This window comes from Chionomys nivalis, chromosome 22 (assembly GCF_950005125.1).
Source record: "Chionomys nivalis chromosome 22, mChiNiv1.1, whole genome shotgun sequence".
Classification (NCBI taxonomy): domain Eukaryota; kingdom Metazoa; phylum Chordata; class Mammalia; order Rodentia; family Cricetidae; genus Chionomys; species Chionomys nivalis.
This window is the reverse complement of record NC_080107.1, coordinates 11,769,396-11,786,876: the sequence shown is the minus strand read 5'-3', so window position 1 is coordinate 11,786,876 and position 17,481 is coordinate 11,769,396. Positions and strand designations below refer to the sequence as shown.

At 38.3% G+C, this 17,481-nt stretch overlaps 1 protein-coding gene and 1 long non-coding RNA gene across 3 annotated transcripts in view; one reads left to right on the top strand and one right to left on the bottom strand.

The window, feature by feature from the left end:
* Hat1 (histone acetyltransferase 1) overlaps window positions 1-17,346 on the top strand; it is a 42,058-nt gene extending 24,712 nt beyond the window's left edge. Inside the window, exons 9-11 of the mRNA XM_057755476.1 lie at window positions 7,745-7,896; window positions 12,059-12,175; window positions 16,952-17,346. Coding sequence (XP_057611459.1) covers window positions 7,745-7,896; window positions 12,059-12,175; window positions 16,952-17,119 — 437 coding nt within the window. The 3' untranslated portion in view covers window positions 17,120-17,346. The remainder of the gene's footprint in view (window positions 1-7,744; window positions 7,897-12,058; window positions 12,176-16,951) is intronic.
* LOC130864735 (uncharacterized) overlaps window positions 1-17,481 on the bottom strand; it is a 65,352-nt gene that overhangs the window by 35,685 nt on the left and 12,186 nt on the right. The window lies entirely within an intron of this gene.

The following is a 17,481-nucleotide window of genomic DNA, read 5'->3' as shown; positions in this document are numbered from 1 at the left end:
AAATAATTAACTAAATATATATTATTTGGTGAAGTCCTGTTCAGACATACGTGCATCGCAAATATGTTATAACTTATTTGTTTAGTTTATTTGGCAAACATTTTTATCATTTAGAAGATACCTGTGCATTAATTTTAAACCATAGTGTGGTGGGGAGTAGTAATTCCTAAATAGGAGGCTTTTTTTTTTTTTTTTTTTTTTTTTTTGAGACAGGGTTTTACTGTGTATCCCCTGGAACTCACTCTGTAGACCAGGTTGGCCTCAACCTTACAGAGATCCGCCTGCTTCTGCCATCTAAGTGCTGGGGTTAAAGGCGTGCATGCAGTCCTACCACACACCAGATGTCCTTTTCTTACCCTGAGTAGTGTTCAGATTTGCTGTTCATTAAGTTGCTGATTAAACTGGGAGTCAATGCCAGGTGTTGTGGCACATATACTTCTAATCCCAGCACTAAAGAGGCTGAGGCAGGAGGATTGAGGTCAGCCTGGACTACATAGGGAGACTCTGTCTCAAAATGAAACACAAATTTAAAAAAAACAAAAACCTGGGAGTCCCTTTTTTTTCCTTTCATGTGTAGTGTATAATAGGGTTGTGTATCTTCAATATGAAAATCTGAAGTCCAAAACTTAGGACTGTTTTAGTGTGTGTGTGGCCAAAAAAGGGTATTGGACCCCTGGAGCTGGGGTTAGAAGCAGCTGTGAGCCATTTGATATGGGTGCCGGGACTGAACTCAGGTTGTTTAGAACAGCAAGCTCCCCTAGCCATCGAGCCATTTCTCCAGCATCCCCCTCTCCACACACACCAAGCTTTTTGTTTTGTTTTTAATTTCAAAATTCAAGATTTTTTTGAGTGCCAATGTGATACTCAAATTTCAGATTTCTAAAAAGATTTAGATTTTCAAATCAAGAATTCCAACTGGCAAACTATAAAAATACTCCAAAACAAAAACAGAAATCTCAAAATACTGCAACACTTTAGGTCTCACCTATTTCAGTTAAAGTTTCTCATCCTGTATAAGATATTCATCTCCAAGGTAAATGTCTAATGTTTATTTTATAAAGTCTTGCATATGGAGCTGGAGTGTAGAAGAACTCAGTGTAAAATGCTCAGCTAGGATGCATGAAGCCAAGGGGATTCGATCCCTGATGCTTCAAAATAAGTAACTAAATAAGAATATATATTTTGGATTATTTGAACTGATTGCTGTGTTATCCAGATTTGCTTCCATCATGTAAGTTAGGCAAGCCTTGAGCTCGAGAACCTCCTACCTCAGCCTCAACTGCTGAATCACAACTGACCTAACACTAAGATTGTTTCTAAAATTCATATTTTAATGTGCACTAAAATGGTAACTTGTTTTAAAATGATTTTCCAAAATTTTATCAAATTGTTTAAAGAAACAAAGGAATAAAAAAATTGTTGAGGGCTTGAGAGATGGCTCAGCTGTTAAGAGCATTGCCTACTCTTCCAAAAGTCCTGAGTTCAATTCCCAGCAACCACATAGTGTGGCTCACAACCATCTGAAATGAGATCTGATGCCCTTTTCTGGCCTGCAGGCAGACACACAGACAGAATATTGTATACATAATAAATAAATAAAATATTTTTTAAAAATTGTTGACTATGAGACTGGAAAGCTTATAAAATAAGCTAATGGGCAGGCTTTTTTTCCATATAGTATGCTGATTTTGCTTGCCCAAGAAGAAAAAAATATAGCTGCCAGAATATGAATTGTCTTCTTTTAACAAATACTTAACCTTTTCCCCTAAGTATGGTCTAGAGAATTCCACTTTACATGAAAATTAATGCATGGGTATTCTTTAAATACTTTATAAACAATAAACTAGAGGGAAGCATGTTACGTTTTTGTTTTGTTTTTGCTGTGGTGAGAATCAAACCTAGGGCCTTGTACGTCCTAGGAAACATTTACCACTGAGCTATAACCCAGCTCAGCATTTTTAAAAGGGAGTTCCACATTTATAGTATTGCAACATCTTTTCCTCTGACTCATTGCTGTTAAAAGGAGTTGAAACTTCAATAAGAAAGTAATCACTCAGCTTACTTTATATCAGAAGTTACAGATGGACAGACACCTTCACTACTTTTCGTGACCTGTAATATTATCAAGACAGTACAGCCAGCTCTGTCACTGCTTTGACCTGAGCCAAAGTTGCTGGCTTCTGTTCACTGACAGCTTGGGCTTGGTGCTACATGAGGGGACATTTTTGGTGATTTTAATCTGGAGTTCACATAAGTAGTCTTTGTCTACTCTAGTGGGTAATGTGCCAGCAGGGGTTGTTTCTCTGAAGCCTCTTAACTACTTTTTTCTGTCTATTCTAGCCAATAAAGCCCTTGATACTTAGCACCAATTAGCAGATAAAGAATTTTCTTTCTTAAATCTCAGTGAAGAGTCATTAATAATAGTACCCTTTATTCGTTGCTATGATTCATTAGAAACTGAAGTCTTTAAAGAGAAAGGCTAAACATGCTAAAAGGACGTCTGAATTTGACAACTGAGTATCAACCTTTATTTTCAGCATTCACGTTTCTTGGCATTACAAAATGCTAAAAATGCTTTGTTGGCTGCTCTCATTAATTTATTTCTCTTAGCTTTCATATTGTGTCCTTAAAAAGCATTAAAGAAAAAAAACCTTACTGAAGTTTGTACTCTAGTCATTTAGTTGTCTATTTTTCCATTATTTTATGTTTTTAACTTAATGGATCTTCTGCGGGCTTTGGGTATCCCTTTGAAATTCAGGCTGTTAGTTTTGAGGTGGCCTTTGCTTCCTTGACATTTTGGCAGAAATAATTATAATTAATATCTAATCATTGGTAGCTTAGGTTCTGTTCTCACTAGATACATGTTTGGGGTGCAGTTTCTTCCACTTTATTTCTTTTAGCTTCAGTTTTATTGGCAGACAGTTCTTATTATATACACTGTCTTCATTATGAGGCTGTCAGTTTCTCATGGATAGCATTTGAATACTTCTCAGACTATAGATAGTATCAACATAGAAACCTTGTCTCGAAAAAAAAAAAAGATAGTATCAACAGTTTGTTTCATTGGACAGTAGAAATTGATTCTGGCTAGAGTGTATATATTAGCATTATTTAATCTACCAATAGTATATTAGCAACTAATATATTTGCTCTTTAATTTAAAGCCCCTTGTTCTGAGATATGTTACACAAATTTTTAAAATGTTAATGTGTACTTTTTACATACTTACGTGATTTGTGTTATTTCATTAAAATATTTTTTAATAATGTACCATATTAATACAGAGGGGCTTTTAAACATGGTAGAATACCTAATGCTATAAGCTGGGTTTTTTTTTTGTTTGTTTGTTTGTTTGTTTGTTTGGTTTGGTTTTGCAAGACAGGGTTTCTCTATATAACAGTCCTGGATGTCCTAGAACTCACTTTGTAGACCAGGCTGGCCTCGAACTCAGAGATCCCCAGCTTCTGCCTCTATAGTGCTGCAATTAAAGGCACCGCCACCACTGTCCAGCAAGCTGATATATTTAATGATATATTTAATTCGGAACAAACTCTAGTTTTTAGACCCTATATATTTAGACCCTTGAATATAGATTTATACTTCAGCAGATTTTATCTTTAGATATATTACCTTTATGTGAATGTGGTCAATGTATTTATGGTGCTGGGCGTTGGTGGCGCACGCCTTTAATCCCAGCACTCGGGAGGCAGAGGCAGGCGGATCTCTGTGAGTTCGAGGCCAGCCTGGTCTACAAGAGCTAGTTCCAGGACAGGCTCCAAAGCTACAGAGAAACCCTGTCTTGGAAAAAAAATAAATAAAAAATTTAAAAAATTTAAAAAATAATGTATTTATGGTGTATACACATGTATGTATGCTAGGTACATATGCATTCAGAGGCTAGAGGAGGCTGTTGAATGCCCTGTTTCATCATTCTCTACCTTATTCCCTTGAGATAGTCTCTTACTGAACCTCTGGAGCTAAATGGACAGTTAGAAAGTCCCAGTGATGGTCTTCTTGCCTTTGCTTTCCATTCCAAAGCATTGGAGTTATAGGAGTACATGGCCAAAACCGGGTTTTTAAATGAGTGATGTGGTCTAAACTCAGATTTTCATGCAGCACGTTCTTTTCCGTTGAGACACTCTCCAAGTCCCTTACCCCTGTTTTGAGCCAAGGCCTTGAACTTGTAATGTAGCCCAAGATAACCTTGGAGTCCTTTCTTTCTCACAATTGGTGGGATTACAGACATGTACTACCACACTGGGTTTTTAAAGCAGTGCTGCATATTGAACCAGGACCTTCTATATTCTAGAAAAGTACTCTACCAACTGAGCTACATCTCCAGCCCATTGTATTGTTTCTTTGTATAGTTAAAACCAAGGGGATTGAAGGGTACCACACATTATTAGATATCATTTTAGGAACTTTTCAAGCTGATCTTTGTAGTTAAAGAGCTTAAAGGTTGAGTGGTGGTATGACCCGTTACTAAACTACTGCCAAAACAAAAAACAAACAAACAAAAAAAAAACATTACCATACCAGTTTGTAGTTGTTTGTTTAAAACTAATTGGAAATTTTTAGCATAATTTTTTTTATTTGTGTGAAATTTTTAGATAAAAATGTAGGTTGAGTTTAATTTTGCTTTGATATTTTTTTTAAACTTTACTGAAAATATACGTTACTTAAATTTTTATTTATACTAAGTTTATTTTAAACCAATATACAGAATGCAGTTTAGGATTTTGTTGTTCTTGTTGTTTAGACAGTCTTGGGAAAACTAACACTGGATAAACCTGTTTAGAAGGATATATTCATTTTTTAGAATCAGAATCTACCTCTGTCCTACATGGCCTGGAACGTACTGCATAGCTTAGACAGGCCTCAAACTTATAGTCTTCCCACCTTTGCTTTTTGTGCTGGGATTATAGACTTTCATTACCATATCCAGCTTCATTGTTGTTAAATATTTTAAAAGAGCTGGAGAGATCACTCAGTGGTTAAGAGCACTGACTGCTTTTCTAGAGGATCCAGTTCAATTCCCAGCACCCACATGGCAGCATGCACAGACACACATGCAGGCAAAACATCCATACACATAAAAATTTTTTAAATGTATTTTTTTAAATTTTACATGTTTTGCCTGCACGTATGTCTGTATGGGGGTGTTGGGTCCCCTGGAACTGGAGTTACAGACTGCTTTGCGGGTGCTGGGAATTGAATCTGGGTCATTTGGAAGAGCAGCCAGTGTTCTTAACCACTGAGCCCTCTCTCCAGCCCCTAAAGAAATATTTTAAAAACTGGGGCTATAAATCAATACTACATCCCTTGCCTAGGATGAATGGTGCTTGTGTTCCATAATCCTCTCCACACACAATAATATACTTAAGATGGTTGCTATTTAAGTTTTAATTAAAACAACTTTATTGAGGTATAATTTCTATAAATTCACAGGCATAAAGAGTACAGCTCAAAGATGGCTAGCAAGTCTGCAGCCATCACTACAGCCCTGTGTTAGAACATTGCCAGTGTCCGTAAAGATTCGCATGTCTCTTGTCTCCCCCACACCTAGTCTCCACTGAAGTCTTAGATGTGTTTCGGGTTAATGCTTTTGTATGTCATAACAGTGCTCTCCCAACTGAAGGCAAAGGTTAAACGTTTGCCCTTTTTTTGTTGTTGTTTTGTTTTCTTTTTGAGAGTAGAATCTCACTGTGAAGTCCTGGCTGGCCTAGAAATTACATAAACCAAGATGGCCTCAAACTTGAGATGGACCTCTTGCCTCTGCTTCCCAAGTGCTGGGGTGGCTGATGTAGCTACATACTCTGATTAAGTTCATTTTTTTTACATGCTCAGTTGTTCTAGTACTGTTTGTTGAGAAGTATTTCTCCCTGTTGAATTGCTGTGTACCTTTCTGAAAATTGACACCATGAGTATGATAGCTTATTAAATACTGTAATGGTCTCCGTGTCTGTCCTAATGCTAGTACCGTATCAGCTTGATTAGATTGTTACAGCTTTGTATTATTTTTAATGGTAACGTAAAGTTTAGTCTATGGTATAAAAGTTGAATTTGTGAAGCATGTTTTTTGCCTGGGTGCTGCGGAGAGTAAACAAGTTTATTGATGAGTTTGCAAAATGAGCACTGGCTATGGCCAGATTAACAGGAATACTCTGAGGAGGGCAGAGATGGAAAGACTGAGTCTGAGTTGAGTACCCAGTCAACACAGATGGAAGCTTATCCTTAGCACAGCCACACTAATGTGCAGCCTACTGCGTAGAACTTTCTCTTCACCCAGGCATCACTATAAATGCAAAGGTTCAAAATTCTACAACAAAAAAAGAAATTCAATTTTGTTATGTGTGTGAAACAGTCTACATATGTCTTATCTCTGCTCACTGCCATCAGTTTTTACCTTCCCCTGAATGATTCCCTGCCATAGAAACTGACGACTTTGGAAATCTTAATGTGGCTTATCATGTTAAGTGATATTTATGGCAAATAAGAGAAATCAACAGAATGAAGCTCCGTTGAGGGACAAGCCTGAGCAGGGAGGTGTCGCTGAAGGCAGCTGGTGCCCTGTCTGAAACAGGATCCTCGTCCTATTGGACATGGGGAAATGGAAATGTTTGAAATTATAATGATTGACATCAGAAAGTCTTTTTTTTTTTTTTTTTTTTTGACATCAGAAAGTCTTATGAAGAGCTGGAGAGATGGCTCAGCAGTAAAGAGGCCCCAGGTTTGATTCCCAGCATCCACAAGGTGGCTCACAATTGTCTGTAACGCTGACTCCAGGGATCTTGTGCTCTCTTCTGGCCTCTTTGATCACAGGTGCACTGGTACACAGACAAGCATGGAGGCAAACATATACATACTCTTATTTATCGTTTGTGTGCATGTGAGCATGGACATGTGTTGAGATCAGAGGATAACTTTGTGGAGTTGGTTCCACCTTTAAATGGATTCTGGAAATTGAACTTAGATTGCCAGCCTTGTGCAAAAAGTGCCTTTACCATCTCTTCAGCCTGGCATTCACTCTTAACTTTTCAACTCATGAGGAATTGGAGACACAGAAGGGGGATAACGTCCCATGGTTCTACATCTGTGAATGACACAACTCTGTTGAGTATTATTTCTACCCATCTTGCTGCAATGTTGACTGGACTGCTACTTAATCTAATGTAGATGCACCATAGGAAAACATAAAAGATGTGTGATATTCAGAAATGATGGAGGAAGGATCAAAAATCATGTCCTTACTTCAGTGTGTTGTTCAAGAGTTGTTATTGGAGGGTCATAAAAGTTGTTGGGTTAAAGACATCACTGCATTTGGAGAATATGGGAGAATTTGGAGGGGAGAATAAAAAGGAGGCTTGGTCAAACACATTATATGCTGTGTGAAATTCTCAAGCAATAAATAAAAGTCTTTTAAAAGAAAGTGAGAGTTGACCTTGGAATTCTTAACTACCAAAATGAATACATTTAAATTTGTTCACACTGAGTATTTCATTTCTGTTACTACTTTGACTGCAGTTAAAATGAATATGCATATGGTGGCATTCTAGTCAAACAACCGATAGCAAAGTCAGCAGCTCTCATTTCATAAGCATAGATGTCTTCAATCAAAGCATACATCAGGAATGATCTTTATGTATATAATTTTCTTTTCAGAAAATACCTCGTTACCGAGATTACAAATGATGGTGGAATTGTGTTGGGTAAAGGCGGTGTTATTTGTGTTTTTGTTTTTTAGCGGAAGATCCATCCAAAAGCTATGTGAAACTAAGAGACTTTGTGCTTGTAAAGCTTTGTCAAGATTTGCCCTGTTTCTCCCGGGAAAGATTAATGCAAGGATTCCATGAAGATATGGCCATACAAGCACAACAGAAGTTCAAAATAAATAAGGTATTTTTAATTTTTATTTTGTAGGAGGAAAACATCTATTTTTTTTAAAGTACTTAACTATTATAAGGACATTAAGATGTGTGGGAAGCAACAGTGGTTACATTGTAGGTTCTAAAGTCATACTACCAGGTTCAAGCCTGTATCTAGAACTTGGCTCTGTCATCTAGAGCAGTTTAGTTTATGGCTTTGTATTTCAGTTTCCTTATTGACAGAATGATGAGGGAATACATATTACACTGTACTAAGTATTCGTTTTTCTTTTTGATAGAAGAAGAAAATACATTTTATGTTGTACTAAGTATAACTAAGTATAATAAATAGATCAAAGATGAGTAAAAAGATAAACCATGCTGGCAGAATATCTTAGTGGGGGTAAAGGAGTTTGCTGCCAATCCTAATGACCTGACTTCAGTCCCCAAGACCCATATGGTGGAAGGAGAAAGCCAACTCCAGAAAGTTGTTCTGACCTCTAATATGCTCCTTGGTACAAGTGTTGTAGCACCACCACCCCCATATAAAAATGCAGTAAAGTCTTTTTAAAATGAAGCTTTTTGGATGGAAAATGTATTTATTATATGTGTATGGATGTTTTTGCCTGCATGTTATGTCTGTGCTATGTTCCTGGTACTGAGGAGATTGGAAGGTATCTGATCCCCTGGAACTAACAGTTGTGAGCCACCATGTAGGAACCCAGACCTTCTAAAAGAGTAGCCAGTGCTCTTAACTTATAAGCTGTCTCTCTAGTCCTAAAACACTTAAGCCATGAAGTGGGTCTACCCCTGGAGACATATGAGTAGAATGGTGCTAAGACAATGTGTAATTTTCAGTTTCTATACTTTAATTTTTATTTGTTTGTGTTTGGGTCTGGGGCATGCATATGCATTCCTCTGTGCAAGTGTGCAAGTGACGGTCAGAGGACAACTCCCTAGGGTTGATTTGTTCCTTCTACCATGGGCTTCAGGGATTAAACTCAGGTTATCAGGCTTGACTACACATATCTTTACCCACTGAGCCATCATTTTTGTACGCTCTTTGTATTTGTTTAAATTTTAAAGTAGTAAATATAGGAGTAGGAAAAACATGGGATGTCAAAGAATTTCTGTATGCTAGTACATATTCATAATGAGAGTCACGGCACTTCATGAGAGGGACAGTGCTTTTTCACATTTAAATAAATTTTAGTGTGAAAATTCACATTGTTACTAATAAAGTTAATGAAACTTCCTTTTGGGGGAGTGTTTCAAGACAGGGTTTCTATGTGTAGTCCTGGCTGTCCTGAATTTGCTCTGTAGACTAGGCTAGATCTCACAGAGATCAGCCTGCCTCTGCCTTCCAAGTGCTGGGATTAAAGACCACCACTGCCCAATGAAATTTCCTTCTTGAAGCATTCAACTTTTGAAATTCTTTTTCTAATTCGCTTGACAGAATAACCTTTAGTAAAATCTCTGAAGAGTGGGTAGGGATTGAATTATGAATTGTGAGCTTCAGAGAGTTCCTGATAAAGGACAAGCCATTTGATACTATTGGCCACCTTGGCTTTGAGAGCTTCATGGTTCCTGAATTTCCCTGCACCATTTTAACCCTAAGTGCAACACTTCCACCAGTTTGTATTCTTTCAGATGCTTCTTAAATGTAACTCTTATTCGGACTTCTTTAAGCTCATTTTTTTTTCTCATTCCACTTGGGAGATTTCATCTAAACTGTCAAATCTAGATTTTTCTCCTTGAGCTTCAGAACTATAGCCAAAAACCTGCTGATTAGTTTTTACAATACAATGTGAACTAAAACTCCCCATCTTCTGCCCTTTAATAGCTTCCTATTTAAAATAAATATATATTTAGAAATAATTTATATCTATTTACTATATCAAACCTATATTTATTGAGTAATTAATAGCTCAGCTTCTAAAGTGTATATGAACACATTTTTTTAACAAATGATGGTTTAACAAAAAAAAAAAAGGAAACTGCTAAGTAGGACATGCTGAGCTCATTGTGTCTGATCTGCACCTTGATAAATTCAGCTTCCTTCCAACTTTGCATGTTCTTGGCTTTGCTGAGTTTCTTAAAATTTCTCACGAATGCCAAATCTTGCTACTCCTTTATCAGGAACATGTCTTCTGTTTGCCTGGCCAGATAGTACTTGGTTTTTCAGACTGAACTCATACACTCTTCTAGGAAGTTGAAATAGTCCTCCCACAGACTTCCTACAGCCTACTTTCCCACCAAAATAAATTCACAATTGAAGTAACAAACAGAAAAGGTACTGCTCCATTGGCTTCAGTATACCAAAGCTGCTGATCTCTCCTCTCCCCTCTCCCCATTTTCCATTGCTATCTGGGGGTTGAACCCAAATGTTAGGTATGTGTGTTACCACTTAGCTTTATCCTCAGCCCTTTAGTCTGTCTTTTTAACTGTTCCTGGGCACAGTCAGACCTCTTACATAAATGCTGAACTGTTGAAACCCTTAACTTTTAGACCTGAGTTAGATGGTCACCTGTCTGTCTGTTCTCTGCTCTGTAAAAATCCAATCATTTCATAGTTCCCCCAGTTACTCCTTATACATCTCTAGAGGCCTTGTCTTAGTATTCTTACTTACGCTGTTTTAGTTCGTATTTTCATTGTGTTCATTGCTTTTATTTTTTAAGGGAAAGAGAAGATTGCCTAATTTAATAACTTAGCTTTTAAAAAATATTTTCTTTTTCTGTGTATGTGTATATACCTGATCACATGTATATCTCATGTGTGCAGGAACCTGTAGAGGCCATCAGATTTCCTGGAACTAGAGTTATAGGTGGTTTTTAGCCTCCATGTAGGTGCTAGTCTTTGGGGGGAGGGGCTGGTTCAAGACAGGGTTTCTCAGTAGCTAAGCAGCCAGTCCTGGAACTAGCTCAAAGAGCCTTGAGCTCAAAGAGATCTGCCTGCCTCTGCCTCCTGAGTGCAAGGATTAAAGGTGTGCACCACCATCGCCTGACCATCCCAGGTCTTCTATTTTCCCAATCTCGTAGTTTAGCTTCTTCCCCACTTCTCCCCTCCGTCTCTGCCTCTACCCCTCTCTTCTTCCTTCTAGGACCTCATGTATGCTGGGCTAGTGTTCCACCACTAAGCTACAGCCCTTAGCGGTTTAACTGATCTCTCTACCCTTACTTTTGCACCACTTGTATTCAGCTTTAAAATTATTTACTTAAGTCAGGTGATAGTGCACACCTTTAATCCCAGCATTTAGGAGGCAGAGGTAGGCGGATCTCTGTGAGTATGAGGCCAGCCTGGTCTACAGAGCTAGTTGCAGGATAGCTAAGACTGTTACACAGAGAAACCCTGTCTCAAAAAGAGAAGAAGAAAAACAAAAAGAAAATTATTTACTTCAAATAGAAATTTGGGTACGTTACTTTTCTTCCTATTGAAAAACTTGATAGTGACTAGGTTGGAGTCTGTTTTTTTAACCCTGTGTGTCAGTTCTCTTCCCTGGTGTCTTCCTGTTGCTTTTTTTTCCTCCAGCAATAACAAGCTGCTCTGTTCTATGTGTATATGCATGTGCATAAATTTACATACAATGCGCTCTCGTTTCTAGGATAATGCTTTCTTTTTCAGATTCAGTTTAGAGACTGGGGATATTAGCTCATTGATAGAGCACTTGTCAAGGGTTTGTGAGTCTTTGGGTTAGATGCCCAGATGCACACGCACTCACAGGAATGAGGGAGAAAGACTGAGCAAGAACACTTGGATTTTATTTTTCATTTTCACAAGAATCCTCAGTCATTTCCCACATTCCCAGGCTGTGCTACCATCATGTCCTGTAACACCAGTCATTTGTTACTTGCAAAGCTACTAATCTCGGTGCCTGGAGAGATGGCTCAGAGGTTAAGAACACTGACTATTCTTCCAGAGGTCCTGAGTTCAATTCCCAGCAACCACATGGTGGCTCACAACCTCTTCTGGTGTACAAGCATACACCCAGGCAAAGCACTGTATACATAATAAATAAATAATTTTTTTAAAAAAAAGCTACTAATCTCTTGAGAGCAAAGACTATCTTTTATTTTTCCTCTACCAGTCATTATAATTCTTTGTCCATTATAGATGTTAACTATGTGCTGTGCTCTTTTAGAAAAACTGTCACTTTAATATGAAAATGTTGCGTTTTTCTTGTTTCATTTGTTTAGCAACATGCTAGACGAGTTTATGAAATTCTTCGACTGCTGGTAACTGACATGAGTGATGCTGAGCAATACAGAAACTACAGACTGGACATTAAAAGAAGACTAATTAGCCCTTATAAGGTAAGACTTTCGAGTCTCTTAAGCATCGGAGAAAGAGATTTTTAAGATTTTATTTAGTGTGTATGTATGAGTGGCAGCATGTATGTGTGTGCACTGTGTGCATGCCTGGTGCCAGCAAAGACAATAGTAGGGCATCCCCAGAACTGGAGCTAAAGGCAGTTGTGAGCTGTCGTGTGACTGCTGAGAACTGAATCTGGGACCTTTGGAAGAGCAACAAGTGCCCTTAACCACTGAGCCATCTCTCCAGCCCTTTAACCATTATATTCTTGTCAGTGTTTAAGAGGAACTAGACAGTGACAGATATGGGAAAGTGCAAATCATTCTGCTATATTGAAGAAGAAAATATTCTTCCATTAGTTGTAGGACTTGAGCTATAAATGTTTTTATACCACTTAAAAACTGACATTAGGGGGTTGTTTTACACACACACACACACACACACACACCCTTTAAAAACCCGAATGTCTAGACTCATCCCATTATTTTACTTGTTCTTTTCACATTTCTTGTTCAATTTGTCAGATATTTTTGCATGCTTTTTCTTTCTTTTTTTTTTTTTTTTTTAAAGATTTATTTATTTATTATGTACATAGTGTTCAGCCTCCATGTAAGCCTGCAGGCCAGAAGAGGGTTCCAGATCTCATTACAGATGGTTGTAAGCCACCATGTGGGTTGCTGGGAATTGAACTCAGGACCTCCGGAAGAGCAGTCAGTGCTGTTAACCTCTGAGCCATCTCTCCAGCCCCTCTTTCTTTTTTTTTTTTTGGTTTTTTGAGACAGGGTTTCTCTGTGGTTTTGGAGCCTGTCCTGGAACTAGCTCTTGTAGATCAGGCTGGTCTCGAACTCACAGAGATCCGCCTGCCTCTGCCTCCCAAGTGCTGGGATTAAAGGCGTGCGCCACCACCGCCCGGCTTGCATGCTTTTTCTTAAAAATCTCTTCAGAAGTTGTTTTTTGCACATTCTTTAAAACCTTGATGTGTACAGGATAGGAAGTGACTCTGTCCATAAAACCTTACAAGCATGAGAACCTGAGATTAACTCCAGAACCCACTAAAAATGCTAGTGTGGTGTTCTCTGCTTATTAATAGGAGATTTGGGGGGAATTGGAGACAAGAGGATCCCTGGAGCTTTCTGGTTGGCCATTCTAGTGTAACTGGTGAGCTCTAGGACAGCGAGAAACTCTTGTCTCAAAAGGAAGTGGATACATTTCTGAGGAGTATTCCATGTTACCTTGGGCATACTCACATACAAATACGCACATAGAACACACTTTAAAAGAACAAAACAAGATTTGTAAGCTGGATGTAGTGGCACATACCTGTGATATCAGTGCTTAAGAAGTGGAAGCAGGATGGGCCAAGAGTTCAGAGTTTGGTTCGGGGTGTAGCTCAGCTGATAAAGTGCATCTCTAGCATGCAGCCCTAGGTTTGATCACCAGCACCACATAAATTGTGAGCAGTGGTGCACACTTGTAATCCAAGCACTCAGAGACAAGGAGGATCAGAATTCTAGCTAATCCTCAGCTACACAGTAAATTTGAGGTTAGCCTGGGCTGAGACCATATTTTATTTTATTTATTTATTTTTTTTTTAGATTTATTTATTATGTATACAACTTTCTGCCTCCATTTATACCCACACGCCAGAGGAGGGTGCCAGATCTCTTTACAGATGGTTTGGAGCCACCATGTGGTTGCTGGGAATTGAACTCAGGACCTCTGGAGGAGCAGACAGTGCTCTTAACCACTGAGCCATCTCTCCAGCCCCTGAGACCATATTTTAAAACCTTAATCCGTGACACATTTATATACACATACAAAGTAGAATATGTATGGTTTCTGTTTGCTTTTTCTTTTGCATTTTGGTTTTTTTTCAAGGCAGTGTTTCTCTGTGTGGTTCTGGCACTCAGAGGTTCGCCTGCCTCTGCCTCCCAAGCGCTGGGAGTAAAGGTGTGTGCCACCACTTCCTACTAGAATATGTAGTTTAAGGAATATTAAAAATGCTGTTTATAATAATTTTAGTACATTTAAAAATATTAAAATGCAGTTTAAAGCATCAAGTTTGTTGTGTGGTGTGAGATTAAAAAGCTTATCTCTGAGAGAGCATGGTGATTTATGCCTTTGATCCCAGCTGTTAGGAGGTAAAGGCAGGTAGTAGTTCTAAGTTCAGCCAAACAGAACCTATCTCAGGTAGGTAGGTGGGTACATACACACTTATCTCTAGTACTTTATTGTATTGTCTTATATTAGTACAGATTTGTTTAAAAGTAATGAGCATGGCACATTTGCCTGGTATTCCACAGTTACAAATAGGTTCACTTTAAGAGACATTTATTAGTTGTAGAATAGGCTTAATGTGGTTTGAATTGTTTTTATTGCTTTTTGAAATACTAAACAGACAGAATCAGAATTCCAACCAGACTGTTGAATCTTAACTTCTTGGCTTACTGTCTCTGAACTTGTCCAAGTTGTTTAGATCCTTCATCACTTATCCTCCATCTAATATTTCTCTCATAATTGTTGGGTTTATAAAATTGTGTGTGTGTGTGTGTGTATAATCTGATCTGTATGAGGTCAGTTTTGTTTGTTTTTTAAAGCCCAGGCTGGCCTTGAACTAATTGTGTAACTGAGCATGACCTCAGCCTTGTGATCCTCCTGTCTCCACATCACGGGTGCTGGAATTTAGGAGTTTACCCCATCCAGGACTTCATTCATGTTAGATGAGCACCAGCTCTTTAGCACCTGCTGTAGTGAAACAAGTGATTTGATAATCCAGAACACCTTGTCCAAAACATGAGCTGCTCATGTACTGGGAGTGAGTACATGTCAGCAGTACTTCTAATTCTTTCCCCATTATCTAGTGCTTCCTTCTTGCATCTGTCCTCACATGCCTTTAATCCCTGTACTAAAGGGGAACATAAGACAGGAGGAGACAGTCTGCAGTTTCCTAGCCTTGGTAGAGGTAAGACTTCTCTAGTGGCTTGGCTGTTAAGTTTTTCTGATCTTCAGCTTGAACCCCAATATCTGTCTCTGGGTTTTTATTAATCATGCTACATTTGGCGCCCAACAGGGGCTTGAGCCTATGACCCTGAGATTAAGAGTCTCATGCTCTACTTACTGTAGTAGCTACTAACTTAGTCCTGGTGTTGCCCATCCTGAACAGCACTGCCAGGGTTAGCCTGACACTGGTGTCTTACATAAAATTGTTACCAGCTACTTTTTGCAAACTCCTCAGCATAGTCATTTCAATTTTTACAAAATGAGGAAGACTTAATACAGTATCTGTCATAAGCTAGTAGACACAATAGCAAATACAGTTAATATGTTGTATAAGTAGAAGAGTATAAATATATTTAGTTAGAAGACCTAGAAATGAGCACAGTGGCAGGAAACTGTCATTTTGGAACTGAAAACTAATATAGTGTTGAAGCTGCAGCCTAACAATAGAACACTTGCCTAGTGTGTGTAAGGCTGGGTTGATCCCCAACATCACCAAACAACAACAAAACTCTTAGAATTAGTGGTTTTACAAATGTGTATATATAACATGAAAATACAAGTAAGACCATCTAATACGGAGATAACTAACTGGAAGGTGGAGTGCGTGCCTCACATGCAGTATATACATGTAGCTGGAGGGAGTTGTGCCTAAGAGCACTGGCTGTTTTTCTAGACAACCCTACTTGGATTTACAGCACCCACGTGGCAGCTTATAACCATGGAGTCTAAAACTCCAGCTCCAGGGGATCTGACACCTCTTCTGGTCTCCCTGGGTACCACACTAATTCACAAAATTAAACAACAAAAAACTGTATATGTGTGTGATTTTTGTTTTTTAATTTAAAAAAGGATTATTGGCAGGTATGTCGATGTGTCTATAATTCTGGCACTTGGGCTATTGATGCAAGAGGATTGCAGGTTCCAGGCTAACCTTGGCTTCATAGCAAGATCTATTCTTTATTGGGGTAGAATTCCATTCATTATATTAATAGAATCTCCCAGACAAGCCTAGGTTCCTGGAATAAATTCTACTTGATCATGATATTTTAAATTTTTATTACTGAATATTCAGAAATAAAAAGTAACCATTTTGCAGTAAAATAAGAATAGTAGTATATCATGTCAGTTATCGTCAATTAATGTATTTTATTTATTTATTTAAGAAATATTTGCATGTCTCCACTGAGTAAGACACTCTAATGCTGAGTTAATACACAGCCCTAGCAACTTGTTATTGCTTATAGTTTTTGTTTCTAATGACTTTTTTGAAATAGGTCTTATGTAGCTCAGGATAGCATTGAGTACCGACTAAATCTGAGTGCTGAGATTGTAAGTGTGCACCATCAGTCTAGGTCAGAGCTAGTTACCAGCCATATGTATGTGTTTGCCACCATTTGACACGAGTATAGGTCTTAACTCTTTGGAAGGTTTACAATTTTTGTGTTTCCTCATGAAGAACCTGCACAGGACAAAACTGAGCACATTGCCACTGTTGTTTTTTAAATTTATTTATTTTATGTGTGTGTGCTTGGGTTTATGCAGAAGCCTGCAGAGTTTCAGAAAAGTGTATTGAATCCCCTGGAACTGGAGATGCAGGTGGTTGTGAGCTGCCATGTGGGGCCTGGAAATTGAACCCAGGCCCTTTCTGAGCAGTCAGTACTTTTAACTGCTGAGCCATCTCTAGCCCAGCTACTATTATTTTTAATACGTAAAGCTTAAAATTGTAGCTATATAAGCAAATGCTTTGTCTTAAAAAAAAAAGTAATTGTTTTTCTTAGAAAAAGCAGAGAGATCTTGCCAAGATGAAGAAATGCCTGAGACCGGAAGAGCTGACCAATCAGATGAACCAGATAGAAATAAGCGTGCAGCATGAGCAGCTGGAAGAGCGCTTTCAGGAGTTGGTGGAGGACTACCGGCGTGTCATTGAGCGACTCGCTCAAGAGTGAAGCTCCTGCTCCCCAGAACACCTGCAGATTCCTGTGCATTGTGCTGTGAAACCTCTGATGACCCTAAAGTTATCTATTGTCCTCCTTAGTGAAATATTCCGTTTGAGAGATTGTATATTTTAAAATACTGTCTAGAGTTTATGAACATATATTGCATTAATAAAAGATGGCTGGTGAAACACCAGTGCTCTCTTCTTTAATAGTATAGTAAGTGAGTGGTTGTGGTAATACACCACATACCTTAACATGAGTTATGATGTCGTGCTTTATGACTGTAAGATAAATATTTTCAGTTTTACTATAACCTTACATTTTAGTTGTGTTTGGTGGTGTACACTTGTAATTCAGCATTTAAGGCAGCC